The sequence below is a fragment of the Nilaparvata lugens genome, chromosome 6, assembly GCF_014356525.2.
Source record: "Nilaparvata lugens isolate BPH chromosome 6, ASM1435652v1, whole genome shotgun sequence".
NCBI classification, from domain to species: domain Eukaryota; kingdom Metazoa; phylum Arthropoda; class Insecta; order Hemiptera; family Delphacidae; genus Nilaparvata; species Nilaparvata lugens.
The window spans coordinates 12,439,151-12,455,478 of record NC_052509.1 but is presented as its reverse complement, the minus strand read 5'-3'; the positions used below and the strand labels follow the sequence as shown (position 1 = coordinate 12,455,478).

At 34.1% G+C, this 16,328-nt stretch overlaps 1 protein-coding gene across 4 annotated transcripts in view; it reads right to left on the bottom strand.

Annotated features, from left to right (window-relative positions):
- Positions 1-14,266, bottom strand: part of LOC111054655 — a 66,917-nt gene extending 52,651 nt beyond the window's left edge. For 3 of the 4 annotated variants that reach the window (XM_039430121.1, XM_039430123.1, XM_039430124.1), the window contains exons 1-3: positions 14,090-14,266; positions 4,874-5,463; positions 2,151-2,651 (exon numbers count right to left, since the gene is read on the bottom strand). In XM_039430121.1, the coding sequence (XP_039286055.1) occupies positions 2,151-2,651; positions 4,874-5,393 (1,021 nt within the window). In that variant the 5' untranslated portion in view covers positions 5,394-5,463; positions 14,090-14,266. The remainder of the gene's footprint in view (positions 1-2,150; positions 2,652-4,873; positions 5,464-14,089) is intronic. The other variant, XM_039430122.1, reaches the window with a different exon arrangement.
- Positions 14,267-16,328: the final 2,062 nt, after the last annotated feature.

Below are 16,328 nucleotides of genomic sequence, written 5' to 3'. Positions count from 1 at the left end.
TACTCGAAATACCTTGTTATGAAAAGTAATTCAATCAACTTGTGAATTATGTAGGCCTATTATGGAATAACTATGGACTCATCGCTTTGTGTATAGGGCATAACCCTGATTACAAATAAATTCTATTCTATTGAATCAAGAGATTGAAGTAGGTAATGTCTATTTATGTTTTAAAGTAATAAGTATTGATTTGAGTTTTATATAACCTAAGATAGGTTGATTTTTTATATAACTGAAGTTAAGTTAATTTGTATTATCCTAGTTTATTTTTTATTCTAACAGCGGTGTAAGTACGGGAACATCAAGTATGGGATCAACGTACGAATCCATCAATTCACGGGTTCATGAACGTGTGTCTTTAAGCCGCTGAGACGCCTCTGAATCGATGGCCGTCCTAGAAGCTTGGGGTATGCTGTCTCCTGTCCATCTGGACGTGTAGAGCTCGATCACCGAACCTAGATTCAAATTGAAGAAACGGCTATGAGGTAACAACTTTTTCCAAATTAAACGAACGTCCCAGGAACTCCGGATGTGACAAAATGGGTTTTAGTGACGACAGACTTTCAATCAATTAAAACGTGCGGAATTAGACTTTTTGTTAAATCGTAATGTTGAGATATTATTGGGGATAGATAGATTATTTATTTTATTAATTTGGTTTGGGTAGGCCTAATAGATTTTCGGTAGTATCTTTACATTGAAATGTGAGGCCATATTTTCTCTGTAAGGATCCAGCTGGGAATTTCAGTTTTCTTTAAATTTATAAATAATTATAATCTTCTGAACTACTAAAAGTTGAATGAGTATATGATTTTTAAAGGTCCCTTATTGATTAAATTAATGTTTTAAAATAATTCTCATCTTAAAGTTGTAAAGGATCAAATGAAGTTTCAAGGACCCTAACCTTTTCTAAATTTGTTTTGATGACATATATTTTTTGAATAGTTTTTCCAAGGTAGTATTCCATGATGTGATACTTGAGGAATGTTTGTCTTTGCAGCTTTCATGATATAAAGATACAGAATAGTTATTATTGGGGATCATTAATATTTGATAATGTTTTGATAGTGTTTTTTAAGTTTCCAAGTGTGTTCTATATTTAATGTTCTAAGAATTTTATGAATTTTATGTGGATCTTTTCTTAAAATATTAATTGTCATTTATGATTAACTTCTGAGACATATCTATGATAATTTTCAATAATTGCTCTTTTGAAATTAGAGTCCTTTAAGCTTTTATGATTCAATCTAAAACGTTTTCAAATGTAGAGCATACAGAGTAGGTTATTACCGAATTAAGTATATCAGAGATAACTTTCTAAATTTAGTAATTTTATTTTCGGTTTTCATGATGTAACTTCTTTGTTTTATTTATTGTTGAATTTAACTGTAAGAGGTGACAATATAGTTGATACCTTCTCTCTCTATTTCGTTGTCTCTCTTGTCATTTCTGGTTTCCCGTTCTCTAGCACTAGGTATGTTTATCAAGTATCCCTTTTATTAAGTTATATAGTGTGTGCTTCTAAATTCAAAATTAACTTTCTAAATTCATAGCACGGCACATAAGAAAAACATGCCATGGTATAGGTCGTTTATGTCTCAAATTTCAAGCCGATTTTTGCTAGCTCAGCCATTTACTGTCGCCTGTCTATTTCTACTGTTTTGTTGTGGTGAGAGTGTAAGAACGGTACAGTATGAGAGACTACCAGCGTCACATAGCTTCACGAAAAAGAACTATATTTAGGTCCACGTTATAATGGCAGTGTTGGATTAGCAATGGTATTGCTATCCTTGTCTATCATTCAACAAAGCGGATAGCGCTATCTTTTTATCGCTATGCTCTGTTGCCAGATCGTCTTTCAACAACGTAGAATTAATAATCAATTAAAAAATAATTCATCTTAATTATGAAAATTCATTATGAAGTTATTATTGGAGAATATAATCTCTTGCTTGATAAAATATAATATACCGTCTATAGAAGGCATTGACAAGACAAGGGATCGGCAACGTTGTTTTCCTATCTTTCATCACTGTCATTATAACGTGGACCTTATAGGTGTTGAAATATGTATGTAACTTTTCAAGAAATTTGTGATATTATTAGCCAATATTCTAGTGTTCCATTTTAGGAATAAATTTTGTACTCACCTGTACTTTTCCTCCTTAACGCCTTCTGAGGACTAGCAGTTGCCAATTTCTTCACAGCTCTCGGCTGACTTTTCTTCACCTCTTCACCCCCATCTTCACAAGCATCCACGCTTCCCCTAATCATTTCTACTTGACTATTAATTGCCTTGGCTTCCTTCATCAGTTTATTAAAATGATCGTCCAAATCCTCGTGTTTTTCCTGTGAAGATGATATTTTCATCACTTTCTTCATAGTTGCAACCGGTTTTCGCTGGGTTACACCAGAGGAGAATGTTGACTTGGCTGAACTATCATCTCGTTTGTAAGGTTTTGTTGAATTATCATCTCGTTTGTAAGGTTTTGTTGAATTATCATCTCGTTTGTAAGGTTTTGTTGAATTTTCATCTCGTCTGTGTTTATTTTCAACGGTTTCGGTGGTTTTAGTAGGTGACGGTTTGATCATTTTAACATTAAACTCTTTAGCTGGACTGGTTTGAAGTGTGCAGATTTTTCGACTCTTGACTGAAAAAGAAAGATTAAATTTTATTGATAGCGACCTGAAACCTCTGACACCAGACCTGAGCCAGCCAGGACACTCGATATTATTATTAAATTCTGGACAGTTAAAATGATACATAAATATTCAATAGCCCAAGTCTTAACAAGAACAACTACAAGACTTAACCAATTTTGGACTATGTGTGAACTTATCTAAATTTGGGACAGGTATAACACAAGGTTACCTTATTTTTTCTCTCCCTATCATTATTTATGATGTTCTTATTGTATGAATCAATAAAGAATAAAAGAATAATGATACAGAGTACCTAATAATCTAAAAATGGTATAGAGTTGAATCATAGAGAGAAGGTAGCATAATAAGATAACCCATGGTAAAGGTCATTTGTCGTTTATGTTCCAAATTTCACTGTTAACTCAAGCCAAAAGTCCAATGGTTTATTTTTTGTGAAGCTATGTGACGCTGGTAGTCTCTCATACTGTGCCGTTCTTACACTCTCACCCCAACAAAACAGTAGATTAATAATAGACAGTAATCGGCTTGAGTTAACAAAACGTCGACTTGAGATTTGAAACATGAACACCCTATACCATGGAATATCTTCTTATGCTATCTTTTCTGCATGGTGATATTAACATACAACTGTCCGCATATCTTAACCCAGTTCAGGATTGAGTGTTAGAGAGGGCCGGCTGCGCCCTAAATTCGCACCCTCCATGGTCAAGATGAAGGCACTGATTCTATTCAATTCTCTTATAACATTAAACCTTTCCATTCAACCAAAGCTTATCAGTTTAAAGTGAATTTGATTCGAGTGAAAATTATATTTTGTTTATATAAAAATACTGTGAAAATTGAGTTTCAACCTTCTTTAACCTCAAAATTGTTCTACAAATCAGATTTTCAACTTAATTATGAATGTAACGCTAGTTCGCCTCAATGGTGCACATTGGGTAACGCTGAATGGACTAGCAAATGGCGGTCAGACAAACTTATGTTCTCCTGACAAAAAACTACACAACATCTCAAAGAATTTGGAAATATACAGTGTATATCCAGGCATTTGAGACTGATTAGCTATATATTTTCTGTGTATCTGCCATACGCTAAATAAATGATACGAGTATTTTTTTTTATTATAAATAATTATCAAAATATTACTTTTTTATAATTAGATATTTTATTAGATAATTGGGAAATAGTTTAAAAATTACCTATTTGATATGTAGACCTATAATTCTAAGTTTGTGAATGGAGTTATGTGAACCATAACGTAGAAAAAATATAGCATGAGAAGATATATACCATAATATGATTGGATCCTATGGTTTAAGTGGGGCGTTTTTGTTCCAAATTTGTGTGTTATTTCAAACCAATTATTATCGATTACTAATTGTCTAATCTTGTTGATTGTCTTGACTTGATAAGAGTGTATGAACGGCACAGTATGAGAGACTACCAGTATCACATAGCTTCACAAAAAAGAGCTACAAGGAGTATCAGCTTGAAAAAACAATGAAAACTGAATCATAAACGTATCCCTATACCATGAAATATTTTCTCATGCTATCTTTTCTTTCAGACCAAAATCTACCAATTATTTGATAAGGAACAAACTATTTTCAGACAAAATAAAGTTAAGTAAGTTGAATAAACTGAAAACAAACTATTTTACTAGTTAGGTTATTTGAATTATGTAAATATTTACACAGCTGTTTGGAAAAGTCTTAAAATATCAAGCCCTGCTTTCCAATGATACTCAACTCTTTTCTGTTTAAAATCAGAAACAGTGATGAAACAAATTGTTTTTTATGAGAAAGTTCATACATTTGCAGTCTGCCCATGTGTGAACTCTCACATAAGAACCAATGAAATAAAAATTCTGAACAAAGCAAGCAGTCCTTTGCACTGGTTTTAGACTACAGTTTACAATGATATCAGTAATTATTCATATTCTAGGTCTTTATAGAGACTGAAGGCAAACGCACACCGCATCAGATTCTATTAGATTGAACATAACTTATCAAACACATGATGAACATATGTGTTGTCGAGTTCCGTTCAATTTAATAGAATCTATAAGGACGGAAATTGAATATTTAGTTAATAACTTTGGTGTAAACGCAGCTATCTTTTCTCTACGATATTACAATCAACAACCATCACACACGTAATAAGAATATGTAGGACCTGTTTTACATCGTTTCTCTACGACAGAACTCACCCCCAACCTGCTGAGCAGTCCTCTCAGGAGACACCAATCGCATGACCTTGACCTGCTTGCTTGACCTTGGCTGTGATGACGTCACAAGGTCCCCTGTCACCCTTTGGGGACTGACAGTTTGCCGTTGCTTCCTTGCGCCGGTTGTCACTTGGTCGATATTGCAAAATCCGCGATAGCTTTCGGACGGTGGTAGTACCATTACTTTTCGTTTCAGTTTTCTCGAACATTCCTCCGGGTTTGTATTTTCCTTGGGGATATCCTCTGGAATTCCTGGAACATCTCCCTCAGGATCTATCCCTCTACTATTGGAAACATCTCTGGAATCAACTACAGGCTTTCCAAAATCATCACCCAAAACTTTCGAGTTTCCAGAGAACCTCTGTGGGTCTACCCAGTTATCGTGGTGACCAGACCGGGATAAAGGCACGTTTGTGATTGGTTGAGAGATTTGAGCTGGTTGATTATCTTCTTCTGCCCTTGGTATAGGCTCCCATGAGGCCATAAACTCCCCAAAATCCATGATGTCGTAATGGGTTTCGAGTTATCCTGCATTTGTTTGGAAAGTGAGAGTGGGTTGAAGGCTATTGCATCTGAAAATAAAAGAAATATTTTTAGATAAGTTACAGTAATGTAGTTCCTATGGTAATACAAACCATGTAACATTTCTCATCAATGAAATAACTTCTGTGTATAAAGGAAGGATTGTTAAAAGATATTTTTCTGTCTAAGGTCAGAGAGAATAAAACAATTGTTTTATAAATTTTATCTGGTAAGGTGTGAATGATTGGTTATTGGTTAAGGACATGCTACTGTCAATAATATTCATTACCATAGTGAGGTCCACGTTATAATGGCAGTGGAGAAAGAAAGAAGAACAACGTTGTCGATCCTCTGTCTTGTCAATGCCTCCTATAGACGGTAGCTGATACAGGTTTATTGATGTAATATTAACGGTTCATTCTCGTTTAAAATAATTATATTTTTCAATAATTACATAATGAATTTTCATAATTAAGATGAAATATTTTGTTGATTGATTAATACGGTAAATGTTAAGATACGATCTGGCCACAGTGCAAAGTGAGAAATTCAGTATTCTCCATCCATGACCAGCACTTCCTGGATAGATTGCGTCATTAGGTCAAACTTAGAAAAAGTTATTTGAGAAAGAGATAGTGCTATCCGCTTTGTTGAATGATAGACAAGGGTAGCAATACCATTGCTAATCAAACACTGCCATTATAACGTGGACTTCACTATAGTTATTTGGAGTGTATGTATTAATTAATAGTAAGGAATGTATTTATAATTGATTATAATTATAGCCTACAAATAATTTGTGATATTATAGCTACTCATTAATTTTTAATGATATCAATATGGGGAAGAAACTTGACATGCTGTGTTTACTTTTTTGCTGATAGTTCTGTTCCCACTATAAGATTGAGGCTTACAACTGAAGTGATAATGGTAAATACAACATATTATTGTGTTTGTATTTGATTATAGACCAATTCTACAACAAGTATTCAATGAAGATTAATGTTTAGTGTTCAATCAGGAATATCATTCTTTAATTATTGTAGAATAGTATGCTTCGTTAAGGCCCAAAGAATAAGGTGTTTGGGGCAAAGACCTTAAAGATGCATAGACTCACATGCAGCGCTAGTGTCGTACTTGGAATTAAAATCGGCCATTGAGGGGGCAACCTACAATATTATTACATACTAATGCCTTTGTAATCTATAACATTACAGATATATAGATATAATATCTCGTGCTAAAATACCCCAATGGCATTGTGGGTCTATATCTCTTTAAGGTCTTTGGTTTGGGGCATGTGTTGAGGATGAGTGAGGTTAGAATGCCCAAAATAGTATTTAATAGCAAGTTGCACAGCAGACGAAAAAAAGGTAGGCCAAGGAACAGATGGGTGGACCAAGTGATGGATGACCTGAGAAAAATGGGGGTGAGAAGGTGGAAAGAAAGATCCATGAACAGAAAAGTATGGAGGGTGTTGTGAAGGAGGCCAGGGCTCACCTACGGCTGTAGCGCCGGTTAAAGGAAAAAGAAAAGATTCCATTGTAGCAGTGGCGGATCTACGGGGGGGGGGGGCTTTCGGGCTCAAGCCCCCCCCCCCAAAACGCCTAAATTTTTTTTTGTAAGAATGTAAATTTTATACAAATATAATTAGTTTGAAGCTGGTAAAGTATATTCATTGGCAAGAATGACCTAATTCCACTACTACGTCTTCAATTGTATGATATCCGTTAACGTTTTAATACTTTGTATAATATCTTAGTTACATTTACATTGCCTGCCCGCTCCGTTTATCTGGTTTCATTGAAACAAACGCGCACTATAGAGGACGCACATACAGTGACTTAGCGGTTTCCCCTAGAGGCGTCGGCGCTGGTTCCCCCCCCCCTTTTCCCCTGTTCAGCCCCCCCCCCCCCCAAAATAAAATTCTAGATCCGCCACTGCATTGTAGAACTATTCTACAAGTATTTGAAAATATTTCATGTTTGGTGTTTATCAGAAATATTATTCCTTAATTGTCAAGCATAGCAATGAGAGAGGGAGAACAGGTATAGATCTGAATACTGCCATAGAAAAAAGATAGCATAAGAAGATATCCTTTAATACCTTTAGCTTCATACATTACTAACAATTGTGGGATCGATGGCGACAAAAAATCAAAACACGTACAAAACACATGAAAAAAAATTGTAACAGTTCAGATGGCAGCGATCCATTGCTCACGCTCTCAATAAAAATTCAAATTATCACCCATAAATTTGTTTACACTGTAATGTGCCTTTGCACACAATCCCATGTAATAGGTCGTTTATGTTCCAAATTTCAAGCCGATTTCTTGTCAGCTCAAGACGATTACTGTCTATTATTACTGTTTTGTTTGGGTGAGACTTTAAGAACGACACAGTATAAGAGACTAACAGCGTCACATGGCTTCACCAAAAACAACTACTAGGACTATCGGCTTGAATTAACATTGAAAATAGGAACATAAACGCCCTATACCATGGTATATCTTCTTGTACTATCCTTTCTCTATGCTATCGGCTTGAACAATGAAATTAGGAACATGAACGTTTTCTAGGCCTACCATGGGATATTTGTAATAATATTTATATGTTTGACTAAGTTTATAAACGTAAATAAGTGTTTATTACGGACATAGTTTTATGTCAACTCTACGACAAGGACCAAGTCAGGTCCATTTTCTGACACAGTCAATCCAGTTATCTGGTCATGACTAAGGAGAGAAGTATGAAGTATTTTCTTATCCTAAAATTTCTCTAGGATAACGGTAGGCCTACTGTCTTCTGTTCTAAAATACAGTCGAATAAATCATAAATTTAGTTCGATGATATTTCTGAAGAATTAAAAGTTGAAACTGGCAAAATTCTAGCCGGCATGCTCCCCCTGTTATCTCAGTTATTATTGAAGATATCGACTCAAATTTTTTTTTAAATAAAAGAGGAGGAAAAAATAAAGCGCGCTAGCCTATTTTTATACAATTTAGTTAGATTTTAATATTAGAAATAGCTGTTTCAAAACTAACCTTATTTTGAAGAATGGACGATTCTAAATATATTATTATCTCAACTATTTTTGAAGGTATCAACTCAATTTTTTTTTTTATGAAAGAAGAAGGAAAAATAGGTGTTGCTTCTATGAATTTTATTTTGAAAGACTTTTTAAAACATTAAAAAAAACAGTTTGAATTTCTGAAGTGAGACTCAACAATGAAGAATGATGTTATGTAAACAATGAAGAATGAACTGTGATTAATGAAGCCAATAGCACAGCTGACTCATATTTTATGGCCGAATTAAAGATTTCAAAATAAGCGATTGCTCGAATGAATGTTCGCATCAATTCAACTTCTTCGAAAGTGATTGAAGAGGTAACTACAGGCAAGCATGGACATTGGAATACAATATAATTGATTAATCGATGAATTAAATAGAAATAGATATTATTCTGGGAGTTTTTCATTAAATTAACATTAACTTTCTAAAGCTGACCCTGAAACAGAACAGAAATTGGTAATTTTGGTTTATGTGACTAACAATAATTGTATCTCACAATAAATTGTATCTCAACTATTTTTTAAGATATCAATCAATTTTTTTTAAATTGAAGAGGAAGAAAAAATAGGTGTCGGTAATATAAATTCTATCCTAAAATACTAATTTAAACATTAAAAAAACAATTAGGTTCTGGTCAATTTATGTCAGGTTCAAGTCATTTATATTTATAGTAATTAAGATGATTGAATAGAACAATTGAACATTGAGATAGGATTCAAGAGTTAAGATAAAGAGATTTTTCAATAGTGGAGACTCTTTGAGTATGGAAAGAACTATAATGTTAAGAACTAGGAGTTGAAGAAGTGGTGGACAATGTACAAACCTTTACTCTTAATCACATTTTCTTATGACAATGATACATTTTAATTGAATGAACTTGTTATATATATATTTGAACTACCGCCTAAACAGAGTAGTCAACATAAAATATTGCACAGAAATGAAGAAAACACTGATTCAATTTATTACCAACAACATTTATTTTACATGAATATGATATGAATATTACAAACATTTGCATTATAATCTAAATTATTATCCATTGTACATTTCTACACTACAACATTCAAAAAGATCAGACAGGCATTGAATTTGAAACACAAAGACAGACACATTCATAAGGCGCTGTTCACCTGTTCTAGTATTTTCTATTCTGTATCGTATTCGACTTAACAATAATATAAAGTGTTCAATAAAGATCATTGAAATAATTCTACTGAGAGTTCTTATTCTTTCAAAAATACACAACAGAACTCTTGAATCAAGTCAAATAATTACTAACCTGAACAAGTATGACCAAAGCTTACTGAGCCTGGGCCAAGAACAGATCTCTCCTAAACTAAACTTTTTCTAATCTGAGATTTTCCTAAAATTAGCTTCACCTAACTAGAGTTTTTCCCAACCTAAAGCTTTTCCTAACCTAAGCTTTAACTAACCAAAGCTTTTCCTAACATAAGCTTTACCTAACCTTAGCTTCTTCTAACCTAAGCTTTCCCTAACACTTGACTTTTTCCTGACCTAAGCTTATCCTAACCTTTGCTTCTCCTAACCTAAGTTTTTCCCAACTCAAAGCTTTCCTAACCTAAGCTTTTCCTAACCTAAGCTTTCACTAACCAAAGCTTCCCCAACCCTAGCTTTTCCTAACCTAAGCTTTACCTAACGTTAGCTTCTCCTAACCTAAGTTTTACCTAACCCAAGCTTTACCTAACCTTAACTTTTCCCAACCAAAGCTTTTCCCAACCTAAGCTTTTCCTAACCTGAGCTTTTTCCCAACCTAAGCTTTTCCTAACCTTAGCTTCTCCTTACCTAAGTTTCTCCTAACTCAAAGGATTTCCTCAACTAAGCCTTCACTAACCAAAGCTTTCCCCAACCAAAGCTTTTCCAACCTAAGCTTTCACAAACCAAAGCTTTTGCTAACTAAAGCTTTTCCTAACCTGAGCTTCCTCTAACCTAATCTTTTCCTAACCCAACAGTTTCCTAACCTAAGTTTCTCCTAACCCAAGCTTCTCCTAACCTAAGTTTCTCCTAACTCAAAGCTTTTCCTAACCTAAGCTTTCACTAACCAAAGCTTTCCCTAATCAAAGCTTTTCCAACCTAAGCTTTTCCTAACCTGAGCTTTCACTAACCAAAGCTTCCCCTAACCAAAGCTTTTCCTAACCTAAGCTTTACCTAACCTTAGATTCTCCTAACCTAAGCTTCTCCTAACCTGAGGTTTCCCCAATTTTAACTTTTCCCAACCAAAGCTTTTCCTAACCCATGCTTTTCTCAACCTAAGCTTTTCCTAACCTAAGCTTTCCTAACCTAACCCAACTAACCTAACCTAACCTAAGCTTTCCTAACCTAACCTAACCTAACCTAACTAAGCTTTTCCTAACCTAACCTAACCTAACCCAACCTAACCTAACCTAAGCTTTCCTAACCTAACCTAACCTAACCTAACCCAACCTACCTAACCTAAGCTTTTCCTAACCTACCTAACCTAACCTAAGCTTTTCCTAACCTACCTAACCTAACCAACCTAACCTAACTAACCTAAGCTTTCCTAACTAACCTAACCTAACCTAACCCAACCTAACCTAATCTTTTCCTAACCTAACCTCACCTACCCTTACCTAACCTAAGCTTTTCCTAACCTAACCTAACCTAACCTAAGCTTTTCCTAACCTAACCCAACCTAACCTAACCTAAGCTTTTCCTAACCTAACCTAACCTAACCTAACCTAAGCTTTTCCTAACCTAACCTAACCTAACCTAACCTAACCTAACCAAACCTAACCTAACCTAACCTAACCTAACCTAACCTAACCAAACCTAACCTAACCTAACCTAAGCTTTTCCTAACCTAACCTAACCTAACCCAACCTAACCTAACCTAAGCTTTTCCTAACCTAACCTAACCTAACCTAAGCTTTTCCTAACCTAACCCAACCTAACCTAAGCTTTTCCTAACCTAACCTTACCTAACCTAAGCTTTTCCTAACCTAACCTACCTACCTAACCTAACCTAACCAACCTAACCTAACCTAACCTAAGCTTTTCCTAACCTAACCTTACCTAACCTAACCTAAGCTTTTCCTAACCTAACCTAACCTAACCTAAGCTTTTCCTAACCTAACCCAACCTAACCTAACCTAAGCTTTTCCTAACCTACCTAACCTAACCTAACCTAAGCTTTTCCTAACCTAACCTAACCTAACCTAACCTAACCTAACCAAACCTAACCTAACCTAACCAAACCTAACCTAACCTAACCAAACCTAACCTAACCTAACCTAAGCTTTTCCTAACCTAACCTAACCTAACCCAACCTAACCTAACCTAAGCTTTTCCTAACCTAACCTAACCTAACCTAAGCTTTTCCTAACCTAACCCAACTAACCTAAGCTTTTCCTAACCTAACCTTACCTAACCTAAGCTTTTCCTAACCTAACCTACCTACCTAACCTAACCTAACCAACCTAACCTAACCTAACCTAAGCTTTTCCTAACCTAACCTAACCTAACCACCTAACCTAACCTAAGCTTTTCCTAACCTAACCTAACCTAACCCACCTAACCTAACCCACCTAACCTAAGCTTTTCCTAACCTAACCTAAGCTTTTCCTAACCTAAGCTTTCACTAACCAAAGCTTTCCTAACCTAAGCTTCACTCAACCTTAGATTCTCCCAACCTTAGCTTCTCCTAACCTAAGCTTTCCTAACCAGAGCTTTTCCCAACTTAAGCTTATTCCTCACCCAAGGTTTTCTTAACCTAAGCTTTCCCCAACCAAAGCTTTTCCTTACCTTAGCTTCTCCTAACCTTATCTTTTCCTAACATAGGCTTTCCCTAACCTTAGATTTTTCCAACCTTAGCTTTTCCTCACCAATTTTTCCCCAACCTAAGCTTTCCCTAACTTGTGCTTTTTTTAACCTAAGCATTTCCCAATCGAAGCTTTCCCCAACCAAAGCTTTTCATAACCTAAGCTTTCACAAACCAAAGCTTTTTCTAACCTAATTTTTCCCAACCCAACAGTTTCCTAGCCTAAGTATCTCCTAACCTAAGATTTTCTCAACCTAAGTGTTTCTAAGCTAATGCCTCCTAACCAAATCCTTTCTATGCAAAATCTTTCCAACCTAACCTCCCCTAACCTAACCTTTTTCAACCCAAACCTTTGTAACCTGAGTTTTTTATTATCCCCAACCCAACAAAGCCTAACTCGAACTAACAAATGCAGTCCAGCCCAACCATTGAGCTCCCCTCTAACCAAGCATTTTCCAACCTAATATAACAAAGCCTTACCAGATAAAGACTGAGCAACCCTCAGACTTGCTCAGTCTTCATCACTTAAGGTTTGATAGTCACATCAAACTTTGGTAGGTAGGGTTTCATCAATATCGTTAGATACAGGAGAAAATGTGGTCAGCAGTAATTATGGTTAGCTCCATTTAAAAATATTCTCAACATTTTTCAGGCAAACAACTGGCACATTTTTGATATTTTCCAGATTTCCTATCAACTTCATCAATAGCATTAAATACAGAAGAAAATGTGGTCAGCAGTAATGGTTAGCTCTTTGATGGAATTAGAATTTTTATTCAAATTTGATACATTTGAGTTCTAATTCAAAATTATTTTTTTCCCAAAATTGGATTTTTTTTTTGAAAAAATTGAAGATAGGTAGTGAAAATTATAACTGGAACCGTTTTAAGCATAAGTTAGCCTGTGGTACTTTTCTGTAAGTTGTATAATTCTGAATGATTGAATAAATAAATAAACTTTAATTATTAATACCTAAATGAGACTTTACAAATTTAGTACCCATTGGGGTTTCCAATTTTTTCAAAAAAAAGTTTGAATTGGTTTGTTTTTTCAGATTGGTTTCTACAAGGATGCAGGTTTGATGCCTAGTGAGATCGGACTCCCCGATTATGTATTAAGTATTCCAATAATGGGAAAAATGTAGAACAAATTATAATTTAAATATATCAAATTGAAGTTTGTAAAACAATAACAATAAAAAAACAATAAAATAAATATTGAACTCTTGAATCATTAATCGAACAAGTTGAAATCGGAATCTTTCTTATCGAGCAATTTCAAAAACCGATGACAACTCTATTTAGCATGCTTCAAATTTGTGACCTGTAGAGAATAGAGCAGCAACTCTATAACTCTACAACTCTATGGTGCTAGTAAAAACATGATAGTATTATAGGTTGGACAAAATTCAAAATTTGCTGTTAATATTAATAACATTAAATTTCATTGATTAGAATTGTTATTCAGTTACCGACACGTATTTTTTCTTCTTCTTTCATTAAAAAAATTTAGTCCCATAATATCTTTAATAATAGTTGATACAAATCATTATAATTTAGAATCGTCCATTCTATAGAATAAGGTTAGTTTTGAAACAGCTATTTCTAATATTAAAATTAAATCAAATGGTATAAAAATAATAATTTCTATCTATTCATAAATATGTATACTTTATGTTATAGTAAAATGTATATTCTGATGGAAAAATAAAAGAAATAGCAGTTGAAAACCAGTACAATCCTAAAATGACCGTTTTATTTTTGGAGGTTATGCTGCTAAGTGAAAGTAGTTTTTACTTACCTTATAAAATTGATGGAGGTTGTATGAAAAACAAATAGGAAAATTATTGTAACGATTTAATCTAGTATCTAGTAGCATTAAAATATGTAACATCTAATCTAATCTACAAAAAAGAGTTGAAAACAATTTTGAACGGGTTTTACTAAATTGCTAAACTTTAGTTGAGCGATTTATCGAGTTGAAGATCGATTCTTTATTGATAGTCGAGTTAAGTTTATATCGAATAATTATATCGATTATACAAGATTTCTAACAACTGATTCTAGTTTAGTTGTATTTTCTACCGCTAGATAGAAACACTTTGCAGGTTTTGAATATTTTAATACTAATTACTAGCACCAGGTGGCAGAGAAGTATGATTCTGGACTTTGAATTCTGGCACGGAAAAATCTTCACAAAGCCTTTTTCAGATAACCCAAGCGCCGAAGGATCTTGTATAGCGCACAATAACATAATTTTTTTCAATTTCAAAGTGTCAAAACCATGGGTTATTATACATCAATTTAAAGCTTATGAAGTGGGCTACAAGATTATCTAAAACATGCTTTCATCAAATCATTCTTGACATTTTTATTTGTAAAAATGTCACAGTCTGAGGCTGAAAATTATTTCCCACTTTATTTCGCGATAACTGCTGAACGTTCACATTGACGTCAAAAATGTATTGGATAATAATTCACTATAAAACTATATATTGAAATATATAGTTCATATAATAATTCACTCCTATATTGAAATACAAAATAGTATGAAATTTTGTTTTCAATACGATGAGATCAAATTCAAATTGAAAACTCAAGAGGGAGCTGAGACATTAACGATTAACGAAACTCCTGCAAAGCTAGAATCCTACTTGTTTTTACTTTACATTGCAATAACTCCTGAACGCTCACGTTTACAATAAAAGTGCATATACAACAAATATAGTGAATTATATTTTTAGTAAGATGAGTAAGTTGATTACTTAAATAGGAGCTGAGATATCAACGATCTAAGAAACCTTTGTAGAGTGACATTTTCAAGGGGTATTGAGGAATGCAATTGAATTTGTTTTCACTTTACATCGCAATAACTCCGGAACGCTTACGTTGACAATAAAAGTGAATATAACAACAAATATAGTGAATTATATTTTTAGTAAAATTATATCAAATTCAAGTTGATAACTTGAATAGGAGCTGAGATATCAACGATCTAAGAAACCCTTGTAGCATGAAATTTTCAAGGGGTATTGGCGTATGCAAGAGGGAAAGACATATATCAGTATAATGTGACCCTATATAGACCTAATGTAGATTATACTGGCATAGTCAGACTATTAATTTAGAGTCGGATTGGAGAGATCTAATAGAGGAAATATTGGTTCCTATTACTATTTGATTGAAATATCGGTTGCACAAAAGCCGGTTAAACTTTAACAGTGATTAATTCCACGAGAAACCAATCAGAGAAGCCGTCTTTTCGATAAAGCTTTCGTCTCTAATTTGTTCTCGTGAAGTTAATCACGGTTAAAATTTGACCGGCTTTTGAGCAACCGGGCCTAAGATAATTACTTTTGAAAATAACACTTTTTCCCTTTGTCTAATTTAATTTGAGATTCTATTTAAATTTTCTTGCGATGTCAACTACAATGTATAAATTTATTGGTCCAATAAACCCATATTTCTCAATGTAAAATGATCTCAGAATAGTAGTTTCCGAGGCAGAATAAGGTTTACAAAACGTCAACCTTAATAATCATTTTATAATGAGATCCGTGTCAGTCTTCAAACCGGCAGACGATCTGCTATTCACTTCAAGCTGTGAGCATAGATTGAATTTGAATGAGAAGCAGAGATTTTATTCTCAATCAATGCGGACATTTCGAAGTGGATCCAGGTTATAATGACAGTGTTTGATTAGCATTGGTATTGCTATCCTTGCCTATCATTCAACAAAGCGGATAGCGCTATCTCTTCCTCGCTTTGCTCTGTTGCTAGATTGTCTTTCAACCATGAAGAATTGATAATCAATTAGGCTAACAAAATATTTAATCTTAATTATGAAAATTCATCATGAATTATTGAGAAATACAATTTCTTGCTAATATAATTGATTATTTTGAACGAGAATGAACAGTTAATATTAGATCAATAAACCTGTATCAGCTACCGTCTATAGAAGGCATAGACAAGACAGAGGAACTACAACGTTGTCTCCTATCTTTCTCCACTGCCATTATAACGTGGGCCTCACTATA